The 17,123-nt window shown below is 37.0% G+C and overlaps 1 protein-coding gene across 1 annotated transcript in view; it reads left to right on the forward strand.

The window, feature by feature from the left end:
• Positions 1–16,479, forward strand: part of Kif5b (kinesin family member 5B) — a 40,716-nt gene extending 24,237 nt beyond the window's left edge. The window contains exons 15-26 of the mRNA XM_051205740.1: positions 2,001–2,144; positions 3,804–3,992; positions 4,424–4,541; positions 5,374–5,435; positions 5,535–5,644; positions 6,500–6,601; positions 7,839–7,899; positions 7,997–8,068; positions 8,236–8,340; positions 9,719–9,935; positions 10,619–10,766; positions 13,908–16,479. Coding sequence (XP_051061697.1) covers positions 2,001–2,144; positions 3,804–3,992; positions 4,424–4,541; positions 5,374–5,435; positions 5,535–5,644; positions 6,500–6,601; positions 7,839–7,899; positions 7,997–8,068; positions 8,236–8,340; positions 9,719–9,935; positions 10,619–10,749 — 1,311 coding nt within the window. The 3' untranslated portion in view covers positions 10,750–10,766; positions 13,908–16,479. The remainder of the gene's footprint in view (positions 1–2,000; positions 2,145–3,803; positions 3,993–4,423; positions 4,542–5,373; positions 5,436–5,534; positions 5,645–6,499; positions 6,602–7,838; positions 7,900–7,996; positions 8,069–8,235; positions 8,341–9,718; positions 9,936–10,618; positions 10,767–13,907) is intronic.
• The last annotated feature ends 644 nt before the right edge of the window (positions 16,480–17,123 follow it).

A 17,123-nucleotide genomic window follows, 5' to 3' on the forward strand; every position in this document is an offset into this window, starting at 1 on the left:
CTTCATATGCCTAAGATACTGGTAACATCAGCTCTCAAGACACTCAGGTCTCACCCTCACTTCTTACATATAAACCCTAGGAGGTAGGTAGATCAACAGGGTTATAATTTTGGATCCTAAAAGTATATTGATACGTAATTTAAATGATGCCAGGCTATTTCTAGTGTTAGGAAAAAATAACACATATTTTAGTAAAGCTGTCAGATAATCAACTCAAATTAAGAAATAAGCACGTAGAAAAATAGTAGATGTGGCCAGATGTTGTGGCATGTGTCTCTAATGTAGCCCTAGGGAAGAGAGAGGGGAAGATAGCTGCAAAATCCACGACAGCCTGGGCTATATAGTGATGCCCTGTCTCAGCAAAACCAAAAGAGAGGAAGGAGGGGGGAGGAAATGCTATGTGATTGAGTTGTTTAGAGTAGTCATGAGATATATTACTTTGAATAATTACTGTTTTGCTCACTGGAATACTGACTGGAGCAATAGCTTTCTCAAAACAGGGAACAGAACCTCATATGGAGATTTCATGTGGGTTGCCTACTTCCTGGAGTGATGTCAGAAATAGCAGATAGCTGTTATTATTTCAACAATACTGGCCCCTGTTTCAGTTATTACTACTGACTTTCTGCTTAGAAATCAGTTCCTAGTTGTATTTAGTGTTGGTGCCTGCCATATCTTTCCTATCTGTGTTCATATCTGAAATTAAGTAGTGCCTTAAAAAGGTTTACTCCTCTTGAACTGTTATCAAATATCACCTTTAAATGATTTCTGAGTTACTACAAAATAGTGCCTTAAGGGGCTGAAGACATGGTTGAAAGCATTTGTTGCTCATTCAGGACCAGGTTTGATTCCTAGCACCCACTTGATGGCACACAAGCCACCAACACTCATACACATAAAATAATAAAATAAAAAGAAATAGAGCTTTTAAATAAAAGGTTTATTGTTTTTAATCTCCAAAGTTGACAGCTAGGTTTATCCTAGTTAGCTGCCAAGGATATCTAAGAACCTTATAATTCTTCCCCACTTGAATTATTTTGGCAAACCTAATTGCTGTTTTGTAAAACAGCAGGTGAATCTTAGAGGTGGTAAGTTGGCTTTTGTCCACTGGTTTTGGTGTTAAAGACAGTTGTAGTTATAGCACAGATGTACACCTGAAATCACTAGATTTTTGTTGCTGTACTGTTGTCTAGGTGTTAAGGAAAATACATGACACTTTGATCATGGTGGAAACATACTGAATTATGAAATCTGGAGGAGAGCTAGTATATTGTAAACTGGGGAAACAAATGTTCTATTGATATACAGAAACTAAAGGAAATGACCTGAATAAGTAATGATATACTCAAATATTGACTAAACATCAATAAATTGCATTAAAGATGCTACGTTTGATATTTGCTGTTATTTTAACATGAGCTGAATTGGCTTGTACTCTTTCAAATGTGATGACTTTGTAGCTAATAACCAGATATTATTTTAAATGTAGTTAGAGTAATTAAACTCAATAACATTGATTCATCATTAACTCCTAGGTAACTGCTTATATCATAGTAATAAAGTAATACTTCTGACTAGGTAGATTTTCTTTAGTGGCCATGAAATAAAGGAAGCATATTAACTGCATAGAAAGCAGTTCTCCAAAACAAGGGAATAGTATTCCAAACATTAATTTGTTCAGACTAATTTCAAAAGATAAACAAAGACATAGCCATTGATGATAATGTTACCTAATTAATACTGAAATCCCCCGTTTCTATGCAAAAAACATCCAATCTGAGGACTTTAGTGAATTGATGCAGTTTACACCTGCTTTTACTGGGGTAAAATCTATAACATGTCTGCCTTATTTAGTTTGGAGTCTTATTTTCTAAGCTTGAACTGGAAGCTACCTCATCATTCATTATAGATCAAAAATCTCAAAGCAAGGAATAAATGCTTTTGTAGGGATTATAATGAATATTTGAAGAGCCTCAACTATACTGTTTTCATTCTGGCAGGCAACTTTAGCAAGTATTGATGCTGAGCTTCAGAAACTGAAGGAAATGACCAACCACCAGAAGAAACGAGCAGCTGAAATGATGGCATCATTACTAAAAGACCTTGCAGAGATAGGAATTGCTGTGGGAAATAATGATGTGAAGGTAATACGGACATTAATATTACATGTAATTTTCTGTATGCAACTCACCTTTTGGCATACTGTTTTGTTGTATGTACATTAGTGTGCAGGTGCACATGTTTTCAGGTGTGTGTGAAGGTGAGTGATCAATCATGGGTGTTGTTTCTCAGCACCCGCTCACTTTGGAACTTTCATTTTCTTTGCTTCTTACCTTGTTATTTAAAACAAGTCTGTCAGTGGGACCTGGGATTTTCTACAGGGACCCTTCCCTTTCTCCCAAGCATTGGGAATACAATTATTTGTCCACTGTACCTGGCTGGTTTTTTTTTTTGTTTGTTTTGAATTTTGATATTTTTTAACGTGGATTTAAAATAAAAATCCTCAGGCTTTTGTGTTTTACTGACTACACTCTATCTCCAGCCCTGCTATTTGATTTTTTACAAAGTTCTTTTCATACCTATTATCCTCATAACCATGTGTGGTAGGTTGTATTAACTACATTATTAGAATTTTTTAATTTTTAATTTATGTGTGTGAATGTATATCATGTGTACATGTGTCTCTGGAGGGTAGAAGAGAGTCTTATATCCCTTGGAGCTTGAGTTAATAGCTGTTGTGACACCCCATGTGGGTGCTGGCAACACAGTTCAGCTCCTCTGGGACAGCAGCAACACTCTAACACTGAGACATCTCTCCAGCTCCTTAATTCTGATTTAAATAGATGAGAAAAGAGGGGGTAATCCAGGGCACAGAAATAGAATATTCGCTATGCAACATCATTGGGCCATATTGGATTCTTCCTCAAATGTGTAAAGGTTTTCCATTAAAATTTACCTTATTGGACTTGTGGAGGTGGCTTAGTGGGCAAGGGCACTTACCACATAATCCTGATGACCTGAATTTGATCCCTGGAACCTATGGTGGGAGGAGAGAACTGAAGTCATGCACTGTGTCACGCGTGCATTGGCATTTAAGCCCATCACACATGTCCATGTTGATATTGGTGGTAAATAATTTTTTAAGATCTTTATTTGTGTGTGTGTGTGTGTGTTTGATTAGAACAATTGTGAATCAGCTCAGGGAGAAAGCTCATAAATGAATTGACCTATTGTTACTTTGTACGTTTTTAAAAATAATGTGTGTGGAGGTCAGAGATCAGCATCAGGTGTCTTCCTTATTATTATTGAGATGCTCTTTCAGTGAACGTGGAGCTCAGTTGTCTAGCGTCCTTGCCACAGAGATTCTCTGCTCCTGAGTGCTGGGGATTAAAAGAGACCACCATACCTGCTGAATTTTTACCTGGGTTCTGCAGCTGAAAACATCAGTCCTCACATTTGACGGCATGCATTTTATCCTAGGAGCTATCTATCTGACTATACACCTTGTTTTGGAACAAGGATATCATTGACTTCCCTAGACTGAATGGCTAGCAAACCTAAATTGGGAAAATAGACATTGAACAATTTTGACTTTAACTTTTTCTTTCCTTTTTTTTTTTTTTTTTGAGGGGGGGTGGTATTTGTTATGTTTTGAGACAGGTTCTCACTTGGTTCAGTTTGTAGAGCAAGCTGTTCTTGAGCTTACAGAGATCTCACTGTCTCTGCCTCCCAAGTACTGGGATTAAAGGTGTTTGCTACCACATGGCTCTAGCTTTAACTTACTCATGTTTTTTTTCTCACAGCAACCAGAGGGGACTGGAATGATAGATGAAGAGTTCACTGTTGCAAGGCTCTACATTAGCAAAATGAAATCAGAAGTAAAAACCATGGTGAAACGCTGCAAACAGCTAGAAAGCACGCAGACTGAGAGCAACAAAAAAATGGAAGAAAATGAGAAGGAGTTAGCAGCATGCCAGCTTCGTATCTCCCAAGTATGTGTTACATAATGGCTTTCATTTTTCTAAAAAGTTAATATGTAAATTTTATTATAAAGATTTTCAGAATCATAAGCTTCTGTTTATTTTCAGTAACAAAAAAGCCTAGTTTTCTTAGTGTAGCTGTTTCTTAGTGTAGTTGAATGATTTAACATGTACATCCTAAGTATGGAAATTGGCTAGAAACATGTGATTGATGACAAAATGGATGAACAGAACTGCAGGAACCAGTGTTCTGTCTTTGGTTGCTGAGTAATGGTAGGTACTACTCGAGGAACTGTTCAAGGAGGGTCAGTAATAGCAGTGTCTCAGGTTGCAGGTGGTATAAGCTGTATAGATAATGGTCAATCTTTCACATTTTAACTACACAGTGTATGTGAGATATTTCCCCACTTCATATCAGTAATATCAATATTTTTCCCCCAAAGCACGAAGCCAAAATTAAGTCACTGACTGAATACCTTCAAAATGTAGAACAAAAGAAGAGGCAGCTGGAGGAATCTGTTGATTCTCTTGGTGAAGAACTAGTCCAACTTCGAGCACAAGGTACTGGCTTCCAATTGCTTTGTCCATACTCTTTCTTACTTTCATATAATTGTTGTACACATACTCAAACTGAAAGTAAATGGTAAGAGTATAGAAAATTTAGAATAGTAAATAAATTATCCACTTTGATGTGGCTTTGAAAAATTTTTGTAAGGAGTATCTGGCCTCTAGAGACACACACACACACACATACACTAGACACACACACATACACAGAGAGGGAAAGGGAGAAAGATGAACGCATCCATGTGAACTTGTGTGGCACAAACACACACTGTTGAGAAAAAGAAAAGTTGTATTGAGTATAAACAGCAATTCAAGGGATTTCCCACAAAGTTCTTATTTGTATATATGTGTATATATGTAAATCCTAACATACAACACTTAGAAACTATTTTATTTCCTTTTTGTGATATCTATACAGTGGTGGCAATGAAGTATCCGATCCGCGTGTAATTGAACTTGGAGAGCTTGACCAAGTTGCTTTCTTTCATTTTTCTTTTCTTTTCTTTTTTTTTTTTTTTTTTTTTTTTTTTGTGTGTGTTTGTGTGTGTGTGTGTGTGTGTGTTTCTTTGTTTTGATTTTTCTGGACAGCATTTCTTTGTGTAGCTCTGGCTGTCCTGGAACTCACTTTGTAGATCAGGCTGGTTTCGAATAAACAGAGATTCATCTGCCCTTGCTTCCAGAGTAGTGGGGTTAAAAGCATGTACCACCACCACCCAGCTTGGCCAAGTTCTTATAAAACTACTTGCTCTATGGTTTCTATTAGGAATCTTGAGGCTCACTTTGGTCTTCTTTTTTACCCCTCTCTTATTCTCTTGTACCCAAACAGAAAAAGTCCATGAAATGGAAAAGGAGCACTTAAACAAGGTTCAGACTGCAAATGAAGTTAAGGCAAGTTTGATGCTCCAGTTCATCCTGATGTTTTTAATCCGTCATTATTATTAATCTTAGTTTGACTTTATTATCTTTCCTCTTCCAAACTAATTTTAGCAAGCTGTTGAACAGCAGATCCAGAGTCACAGAGAAACTCACCAGAAACAAATCAGTAGTTTGAGAGATGAAGTTGAAGCAAAGGAAAAACTGATCACTGATCTCCAAGAGTAAGTATACTTTTCTCTGAGTTGTTAGAGACTAATTCAAAAAGGTTGACTATTCAGACAGGAGGAGATGATAAAGTACTAACAGACAAACACATTCTCACTAGATACCTGTTTTCAGCGAAATTAGAAATTTTTTCACATTTTTAGTAAAACAAGTTCCAGATCAGTTTTGAAAATATATTTTTAGACCTTTTGATCTGAGTATTTTGTAAAGGAGGGGAAAGGGAGCAAGGGTCCCCAACTTGAACTCTAGTATAGATGATTACTAACATCTAAGAGGGATGAGATAGGCATCTCCAACTATGGGGATGTTGTTTTATTTTCAAATAGACATTATCTTTTATCTAGAAGTCATTTCTTTTCTCATGTTTCCTGTCTTTACATACATAGACTATAAGGGAGAAATCTGATAATTTGGGTAAAATAATCAAAAGGGAGGAACAAAGTAAGTGATGACAGATTTGGGGAGATGGTTCTTGTTACTAATATCTAATGGAAGTGAAGATAAAAATTTGGGGAGCAGAATAAAATGGCTTCAGATGATCATATGGGAAATACCACATGGCTGAAAATGTCCAAGCCCCTCGCTTTCCTGCCTGTAGAAAACAGAGCAATGAGGTTCTGGCCAGTTGCAAATGAGATAGAACATTTTAGAGGCCAAGCCCAGTATAGTGGGCACACCTGTCGTCCTGGGCTGAACCAGGAAAGTTCCAAGTTCCTGGGCAAGAATATGTAATAAGGTCCTATTTCAAAAAGCAAAAGCTCTCTCCCCGCCCCCCCCCCAAAAAAAGTTAAAATTTGATTCTAACATTCAGGAAACTTCAAGGTTGAGCTTGTATTCTGTTCTTCCATTAGCCAAAACCAGAAGATGGTGTTAGAACAGGAACGCCTAAGAGTGGAGCATGAGAGGCTGAAAGCCACAGACCAGGAGAAGAGCAGGAAGCTGCACGAACTCACGTGAGTGTCACTTGGATTAAAGCTTAGAGATACAAGGCACTGTGGGCACTGTCCTTGGGCATGGCTGCCTTCTATCTTGTTTTGATTTGTGACAAGTGCTTGTTCTGTTGTGAAAGCAAGGACTCGCATAAACTATAGTCCTGTTTCTTAAACTGCCTTTTGTTTTCTTGATGTCTGTAGTACGTCAGGATCTATCATAAAAATTATCTTAAAATCTGATAATAAATAATTTAGAAAATTGTGGATTTGTCAAATTTGGGTTTTCATAAAACGGACATTGTTTTGGCTTTTTTTTTCTTTTTCTTTTTTAAGTTTTTTCCAGACAAGGTTTCTCTATGGGATGGCCCTTGCTGCCCTAGAACTCGCTTTGTGGATGGACCTGGCTAGCCGTGAAGTCACTGAGATCCACCTGCCTCTGCCTCCCAAATGCTGGGGTTACTTTTTTTCTCAGAGTCTGAGTTGAAGATAACTCATGATGATAGTCTTCCACAAGCCTTGAATTTTAAGAAATGATTTGTAAATGAGCTACAGTAGTTAGGATAGTTACACCAGTTCAGAGTGGATTGCATAAAGATTCTGCTAAGGACTGGGAATGTTCCAGGCATGCACAGAGCCCTGGGTTTAAGTCCCAGCACTACAGTCAGGGATTCTACTCGATTTCACCTGCAGTTTTGTGTGATAAAAAGTATTTTAATCTGAGACAAATTTTAGTATCAATATTTCCACTTGGTAAATATTATTTTGGGTGAATTAGCAGTATACTATATGTATAGCATATTTTAAAATAAAAATTTGAGTCATCCCTTATGAACTCTGTCTCATACTGTTTGATCTCCTCCATTACTATATGAGGGAGGGCTGTTTCTCCCTACTAAACTATGTATTGAAAAAGAAACTGAAATATATACATACAGATTCCTTTGAAAGAGACAGTATAGCCGGGTGGTGGTGGCACACACCTTTAATCGCTGCATTCAGAAGGCAGAGTCAGGCTGGTCTCTGTGAGTTCAAGGCCAGCCAGGGATGTTACACAGAAACCCTGTCTCAAGAAACTTAAAAAGAAAGAAAGACAGACAGACAGACAGACAGACAGACAGACACAGCATGGGCAAACAAACTGTTGTTTAAATATGAGTATTTTTTCTATTTGATTTAATAGTTTGGTTTAATTTTTGCTAAATAAAACTGATTTGTGGAATCAAAGTTGAAAACATGTACCTGTGTTGCTTCAATTTAGGGTTATGCAGGACAGACGAGAGCAAGCAAGGCAAGACTTGAAGGGTTTGGAAGAGACCGTGGTAAGAAATTTTGAAAATAATTGTGACTGGGGAGTTTTATATTTTTCTGCTGTAATTATTGTGAATGTAAGACCGATATCTTTATTCTTAATTCAAGGCAAAAGAACTTCAGACATTACACAACCTGCGCAAGCTCTTTGTTCAGGACCTGGCTACCAGGGTGAAAAAGGTAAGGGCTCCATGTAGGGATGGGCCTGCTGTGTGTGCTGCTTAGCTTTTAAGTTTGTGCATGTGAGCATGTCCTTGTGAGTCTTTGCTATGTCCGTGTTTGTGTGGAGGCAGCTCAGGATTTTGACCTGTACTGTTTCTCTGCTTTTGTCGACATCTTCCTCTCAGAGTGCCGAGGTTGACTCTGATGACACTGGTGGCAGTGCTGCACAGAAGCAGAAAATCTCCTTCCTCGAAAACAATCTGGAACAGCTCACCAAAGTGCACAAGCAGGTAAGATAGCATGTGGTGTGGCAGTGCAGTGCTGAGTGTGGGAGCAGGAAGCCTATCGCCCTTCCAGAGCCCGGACCATTAAGCTCTGCGCCACGTTGTTGTTTCATTGAGCAGTCATACAGAGACCAGAAATTGCTGTGAAGTTAACATTTTTACTTCTTATTTTTGAGCCTGGGTCTCATTGTGTAGCTCAACAACCTTTCTGCTTCTGCTTCCCGAGTGCTGTGGGTATGGGCATGAACTACATGAGAAGTTAATGTTTTTATCAACTCTATTATTATGCAAGTCCTATGGAATGTATGAAATATCCTTATTTCCTCTGGGATTTCAAGGCTGAAATTTCTTGTTAAGTTACTGGCTAGGCTCCGTTTTGTAGTTAAAGCATGGTCTTTTTCTTTGTTGATCTTTTTGCCTGTTATCTGAAATACATAGTGTAATGTAATGAGCAATTCATATTTTTAACAGGAATGTGTATGTTTGTATTGCCAATTTTTAAAAATACAACCTTGTTACTGCAAACTCAGTGATTGCACCAATGTAAAGTTAAAAATGTTTTAGCTTTATTACTGTGTTTGCTTGGGCTGTTCATATACCCAGAGTACACTGGAGACTTAGATCAGTTGGTAGTGTTTGTCTAAGATGCACAAAATACTGGGTTCAGTACCCATAACTCCCATAAAAACTGGACATGGGGACCGAGTTCACCGTCTCCTCTCTTTAAAAAAAACAAAACAAAACAAAAAAAAAAACTGGACATGCCTGTGCCTACCTGTAACCTAATTGGGGCATTGGAGACCAGAGGATCAAGGTCATCCTTCACTACATGAATAGGAGGCAATGAAGCTCTGTCTCAAAAATATACCCAAAGAGATACTTTCTTTACCATCTGAGTTGTATTACTGGAGGAAGCTAACTGCACTAGCACAATGTTATGCTGCATTGTTTGCCTAGGTACAGAGGAATTACAATTCAATCAGCCTGTGTAAATAATGAGATGAACAGGGTGGGATGTTAGTTCTGTTGTTAGAGTGCTTGCCTAGCATACAGGACACCCTGGGTTCTGTCCTCAGCACCACAGGAAACCTAGTGTGGGGATGATACCTGTAATCCTTGCACTCAGTAATTAGAAGTTCAAGGTCATCTGCTACAGAGTGAGTTTGAGACTATTCTAGGCTGTGGGTTCAAAACCAATAACTAAATGAGTGTGCGCTTTGTGAGATGTATGTTGGTATGTATGTATTTTTACATGGTGATACCTAAGTGGAAAAGCTCAATAGAGAATGTAGTTTTATTTATTTTTTAAATTGCAGTAATGAAATGCACATTTTCTTAAATCGTCTTGTTAAAAGCTATCCATATTTTCTTTGTATTCCTTTAGTTGGTACGCGATAATGCAGATCTTCGCTGTGAGCTTCCTAAGCTAGAGAAACGACTTAGAGCTACAGCAGAGAGAGTGAAAGCTTTGGAGTCAGCCCTGAAAGAAGCCAAAGAAAATGCATCTCGTGACCGCAAACGCTATCAGCAAGAAGTAGATCGGATAAAAGAGGCAGTCAGGTCAAAGAATATGGCCAGAAGAGGGCACTCTGCACAGATTGGTTAGTAGACTATACAAAGTCATACTTTTACATGATGCCCAAGTAGCTTGCTTGTCCATCGGCTTGAGAACAGTTTCTCCTTTATTGTGCTTTGTCATGATGATGTTTCTGTCTTTATTTCATAAGTTACTAAAAAGTATTAGTGTTGGGAAGGAATATAGAAACAGAGAGAGCTGTATTCACTGGAGAGGAACTACAGGAGAAACTATAAGGTAAACACCAGAACAGAAGAAGAGAATTTCCAGAGAGGACAGATGGCAGCTGCACTTCATTACTCATGTTTTAGAATAATTATTGCAGCAGAGAAAAAGATTATAAGATCACTGCCTGTTCAAGTCTATTGGCTTGAGTTTGATCTCTAAATCCCACAGTGGAAAGAGAACTGACTTCTGAAAATTACCATCTATGAGTTCTAGGCCAGCCTAGTGAGTTCCAGGACAACCAGAGCTATGTGGAGAGAACCTACATCAAAAATTACAAGTAATCAATAAAAATTTTAAAAGGATATTAGAGGCAAGAGACTATATTGATTATTTCTGGAGAATGAGAAACAAGAAAAAGAGATCAAGAAACAAAAATACAAAAAGAAATTAATACCTAGAAACACTGGGGAATAGTTAAAAACTAAGTAATTACTACAGTCACTGTTGAACCATGTTCTAACTCCATCATCTGTCTCATAGCAAAACCCATCCGTCCTGGACAGCATCCAGCAGCCTCTCCAACTCACCCCGCTGCAGTTCGTGGAGGAGGCACAGTTGTTCAGAACAACCAGCCAGTGGCGCTGCGAGGTGGCGGAGGCAAGCAGGCGTAAGCATTGGCACATCGCAGGTGTGGGTTCATGCCTGACTTTTGAGATATAACTAATTGTATGTGGAAATGCTGAGCTGCTGGCTTAGGGTTTGAATTTCACATTAGGATCAGGATTTTTTTTTTTTTTTTTAAATATGTGTGGTTTTATGAAAGTAATTTGGCAAGTCTGTTCCAGGATTCGGATAATCTGTATTTTCAGTTTTATGTTTTTGTTTTTAAAACTCACATTGGATTATTTATATAGTTATTTGTATCCTACCTGGTTTATAATATTCCCTTTACTAAAAACTTAATAAAGCACACTAATTTTGTTCCGAAATGGAAACTTCTATAAATGAAATTTGAAATATTAAGTATCTTTTATACTGTCTCATCCTTTAGATTACTCTCAGGTTTCCCAAACTGAAGTTCCAAGGTGTGAGCATTTTTAAGGCTTTTACTGTTGCTTTCTAGGACAGCCTGAAATTACATCTTAATAAAAATGAGCATTTGGTTGCATCCTTGCTAGCATTGAATATTGGTAGCTCTCTAATTTGATAGCATCCCATCGGTTTATTGAATGAAGGTGGACTTTATATGCATACTTACCTCCACTTATGCTTCCTTTTTAAACAAGTTACCTCTTTACGTCCCATTTCCATTCACCTATTGTGAGTTGATTTTTCTCTTTAAAATGTTTAATTTTATATGTGAATATTTTGCCTGCATGTTTGTCTATGTAACACGAGCATGCAGCACTCCTGGGGGCCAAAAAAGGGTATTGGATCTTCTGGGACTTGAGGTATAGACAGTAGTGAGCCACCATGTTGGTGCTGTAAATTGAACCCTGATCTCTGGAAGGGGGCACTGCTTTTGAACCCTGAGTTATCCCTCTAAGCTCCTGTTAGTTGATTTCTCTAATGGGTTTCTGAGTTTTCTTTTCTTTTTTTCTTATTTGGTGTACATGTATCTTCATGTCTATATGTGGGCACGTGTCAAAATTAGAGGACAACTTCAAGATTCTGTTCTCCTTCCACTGTGTGGATCCCAGGGATCAAATTCAGGCTTACCATCTGTTCCTGGCAGAAAGATAAAGATGTCATTTTGGGGCTTTCACACACACACACACACTCTCTCTCTCTCTCTCTCTCTCTCTCTCTCTCTCTCACTTGAGGACTTTTATTTATATAACTTTGAAATTTAAGGTTCCCAAGTTAATATACTATACCTGTTCCCCATATGGTAATTGATAGATTTTTAATTTAGTGATACACTGCACACTTTGTTTTGTATCACATTCATTAGTAATAGCTGCCTAGTAGTTTATGACATATTGCCAGAAGTTTGACTTTTAACTACAGAAGTCCCACAGAAAATGCTGAAATTTTGATGGGCATGGTAGAATACACTTTTAATCCTAGCACTTAGAAGGCTGAGGCAGGAGGATCTCTGTGATAGCCTGGTCTAGAAAGTGAGTTCCAGGGCAGCCAGAGCTGTTACACAGAGAAACCTTGTCTCGAAAAAACTAAACATACAAATAAAAGCTGAAAGTCTAAAATACTAGATAATTAGGAAATGGTAAACTCTTACTGCTTCTGAGAAATACTAAGGCTTGTTTAGTTTTACTTGGTTTTGTTTGACACTTTGCATAATGCTGTCTCTAACTTTTGAATAGAGATTAAAGCAATAGTATCTAATGTAATATTAACTTTTTAAATTTAAATTAAAAACAATCTTATTTTACATACCAATCCCAGTTCTCCCTCCTCTCACCATCTCCCCATCCCACCCCTCAGGTACTTCCTTAGAGAGGGTGAGGCCTCCCATGGGGGGTCATCAAACTTTGTCACATCTTTTGGGGCAGGACCAAGGCCCTCCCACTTGCATCTAGTAACTTTTTAAAGTTCTTTCTGGGCTGGAGAAATGGCTCAGACACCCAGCCTAGGATCTGAATTTGGCTTGGTACCCATGTAAAAGCTAGACAAGGAAGTACACATCTGTAAACCCAGCTTGGGGGAGGGAGAATCCCTAGAGTTCACTGGGCAGCTAGCTGGCAAACCAGAGTTCTAGGTTCAATATGATGTCCTGTGTCAAAAAAAATATATTGGTGAAGCAAATTACCCCTCTCTGGCCTCTGGACACACGGGAAAAGCTAACACAATCAATCTCCTTTTAGTCCTTTGAAATTCACTATAAAAATAAGTTAGAGATTCATGAAATTAAGTGGGTTCTTTTGCACAGCTGTATTATCAATCACATCTAACAAAATTAATGTCTTATTTTTATTTTTTAAAATTATGTGTATATGTATAGTTCTTACAGAAGCCAGAGGCATCAGTTCCTCTGGAATTGGAAGTACAGGTGGCTATGAACCACCTAGTGGCTGTTGGGATCTGAACTGAGGCATGTACTTTGATATGCTAACTATCCCTTGAGCCTTTTAGTTTTTAACTGTTGAAAAGTTAAATACCCTGAAGATAATTTTTTTTGTTTTTCTGATTTTTCAAGACAGGTAAATTTTTTTAATTGTTGAGAAAGACATTTCAAAATATGGATATATTTGGGGCAGAGGTGATGGTTATTAATAGTGTTTAATATGTTTTGTTTACAGTTTTATATAACCAATCCCATATAGCATTGTGAACAGATTTTTACTAAATACAGACACTCAAGGATAATTGTGTGTATTTTGGGGGGAGGGAATGTCTGCAGGCCCAAAAGTACCATAGCTTTTATGGGGAAATCAGAAGTCAACACTGGACCTGGGTATCATCAATCCTTGTCTTCTACCTTGAGATAGTCTATCCTCTGCACACTCCAGTCTAACTATCCTGACAGCTTCCAGACATTGTCTTGTCTCCTAATCCCATTTTTCAGATACACAGGCATGCACTCCTGTACCTTGCTTCATGTGAGTTCTGAGGATCCAAACTCAAGTGAGCACCTTAACCCAATGAAGCATCTCCCCAGCTCTTCCTTACATTTATTTAAGCCACATATATTTGTAACTAACTGCTGCTAGTTAGTGGTCCTTGATCTAAGACACTTATACACATAAATTAAATCTAATTTAAAAGTATTTTTTAAAGAAATTAAATCATTCCTATTTTCATCCTTCATTATTACCTCAAACATGAGTTTTATAAAAACTAAAATTTTCTCTGCTTTCTCCCATTTCAGGTGTTGAAAAGTAATTGAAGTTTGAAGAGGAGATAAAATCAGTCTTTCAATAACTATAACCTCTACCCCCTTGGGATTATAGAAATTTAATTTTTAATGTGTAAATTATTCCTAACCTGTACAGCTATTTCCTATCCACTCTTGTAAACTCTGCTGGTTCCCAACACTAGAGTGCAATGTTGATGTCCTAGGAGGGATATGACAGTTTACAACTGCGGCCCTATTTATTACTGTTTGTCTTTGGTGTCTTCACTGTGCCGAGTAACTACATTACAGGACTGTGCTCCTTTCAATTGCCTTTTCTGTGTGTGTTTAATCTTGGTTTACATTACCTAGCTGCTGCTATTGCTTTTCGTTTTTCTTTTCCTACTAAAACATCTTTTTTTTTTTTTTTTTAAGGAAATATGGAATATTTAGATTAAATGTCTTAAATTTTACCACTTACAATACTACATGCCACAAAATAGTATCAGGTCAGTAAGTATTGAGTACTGTATTTTAAAAATCCCTTGAGCAGGGTGTGGTGGCACACATTTAATCCCAGGCAAAGGTAGGTGGATATCTGCCAGTTTGAGGCCAGCCAGGGCCATATAGAGAGACCCTGTCTCAAAAAATAAAGACAAAAAAAAAAAAAATTAATTTGAAAATAAGTATTCCTTGAAGTGAAATCAGGGTTGATGTTGTTGGTATAGTTTCTGAAGCTTGCCTTGGAAAACATTGAGCACTGAGACCTCTGATTGTCTGTCCAGGAGTTCAAGACTGAGCAGGCTCCTTAACTGTTAGCTCATGAAATTCCTGTTGCATATTACTTTAAATAGAAATATTTTACATATCAAAAGCAAGCCTCATTTTAAGGATGAGTTTGGGAATGACTGTGTATCCCTTCTTTCTACTTCTGCACTTAACATAGCTTATTGGGACAGTAGTGCCCTGCTTCATTCTGTTATAATTGCTGCCTGCTAAAGCAAGAATTGGACAGATGCTGATGCCATCTTTAATATTAGGAAATATGGATTTAGGAAATAAATGGATTAAGACATTATAGAATTAAACAGTTTTTAATTGTTAAATAATTGCATTGGCTGATATAAATTTATAGCCTTTGAAAAACTGAGAAAAATTGTGACAGAACAGATAAACCATAAACTTAAAAATGGTTAATTTTGCTCTGAAATCTTGAAGGTGGTTTTCACCTGCTACACTAAGTCATATACTATAATTTGTTTAGTTAGAAATAGTAAATTGTTTGCAAAGCACTAATAATCTTCAAAAAAGTTATATTGTTGGCCATAGTGCATAATTTTATAATTAGAACTGTGCGTATCTATTTTTGCCACTCATTTTTCAGGTGATTAAACTCAAATCAAGTTTATTTTAAGAATCTACAAAAGTCATAGGGAAAGATTTCACATTTGCTTCCTCAGTACTGGGGAAGCTGCAGCTCTGTTAGCAGAAATCCACAGGAAATGGGGGTCTAAGATGATTGGGTTAATAGAGAAGATTTGGAGTTCTGTGTTAGGCTCTGGATGTCAGAAGTTTTGGAAAAGTTTTATATACAGATATTTGTATTATTAAATTTGGAGCCATAGTCAGAAGACTCAGATCATAATTGGCTTATTTTTCTATTTCCTTAACTATTGTAATTTCCACTTTTATAATAATTTTGATTTGAGAAATAAACTTATTTATTTTTTTAACAGTCAAAATCTTTGCTGTTGTAGTCTGCAGCCTTTAATGATTGTGTTGCTTTTATGATTGGAAGAAACACTCTAAATTGAAGTGAAACCTTGATGCAGTGAGGTATAAGTCGTCATTAGTAAAATGCACGGCTCCTGTGGTCATTGTTGTCTCATGAAAGACATCTGGCTACATTCAAAAGGACATTCTTTCCAAATGAAAATTTGCTTCTTTGGCAGTTTCATAATGGAAAAATAATTCTCTTGTCTGAATACAGTAGTTTTAAGATGTATCATGGGTATTGGTGCTGTGTAACACAATGAATTGTAACTAGCATGTTGTTAAGAAAACACATTTTTAGGTTTTTAAAATTTTACCGTTTCTTTTCTATTTATAATTTCAAACTTTCATAAAGTATACTAAGAATTTCATAAATTTTTTTCAGTGAACTGAACTGCTCTTTTTTGCTATGATAGGTCATTAAATATTGCATTCACTCAAAATGGACATTTTTTTATCATCTAGAATACTGAAAATATTTTAATTTGCAATGTCTATTTTTGTGACTGGATATATTAATGTTCCTTTGAGTGGTACTGGTAATTGGTTCGGAAGAGAAACTCAGTGAAATGAGAGTAGTATTTATTCATGGTGATCAATTAAATTATTTGCCTAACTTAAGGAAACTAACTACTATGCATAACTGAATTTATTTGCAAATCTCAGTTTGATTTGATGTAACAGAAGAGAGTCTGAGTCTACCTGTGGAATATGTTGGTTCATTTTCAGTGCTTAGAGTTACATTCAAATGTAATTGTTTTGGGAAGATGCCATATAGTTTTAACCTGCATGCTGTAAATGTGTTTAAATAAAGGAAAATCTTTTTGAAATGTAACACTTATGAACCTTACTTAATGAAGTATTAGCTTGATTTTATATAACTCATTGGCTTGCACTGACAGAGAGAGCGAGTGTGTGTGTGTGTGTGTGTGTGTGTGTGTGTGTGTGTTTCTAATGTGTTGTTGTCGCTCAAACAACAAATAGGCCAAAACTTAAGACCTAGAAATCAATCATCAGTCTCGTTTTTGTTATTTAGTGTTATTTTGCATTTTTCATTTGTGTGTGTTTTAGCAATGAGTGATTACTACTAATTAATTCAAGTGGGACTGGCTTGTATTTTGGTTTGTATCTATTAAAATTATTGTGGAAAATGTTATATATCATATTATTTATGAGCTCTATCTGTATACTCTTCTGCTCTCCAGAAAAGGTCATTGGATCCCATTATAGATAATTGTGAGCCACCATGTGGTTGCTGGGAATTGAACTCATGACCTCTGGAAGAGCAGCCAGCGCTCTTAACCGCTAAGCCATCTCTCCAGCCCTTGTCCATAGTATTTTAAAGGTATTTTCATGATGCTGTTATTGTCTACTTTTTAAAAAATAAAAATACCCTAATGCACATAGCAAAGGCAGGTATGGTGGAGCATGCCTTTAATGTCAGACCCCAGAAGCAGAGGCAAGAGGATCTTAGATTCA

The sequence above is a fragment of the Phodopus roborovskii genome, unplaced genomic scaffold, assembly GCF_943737965.1.
Source record: "Phodopus roborovskii unplaced genomic scaffold, PHOROB, whole genome shotgun sequence".
Classification (NCBI taxonomy): Eukaryota; Metazoa; Chordata; class Mammalia; order Rodentia; family Cricetidae; genus Phodopus; species Phodopus roborovskii.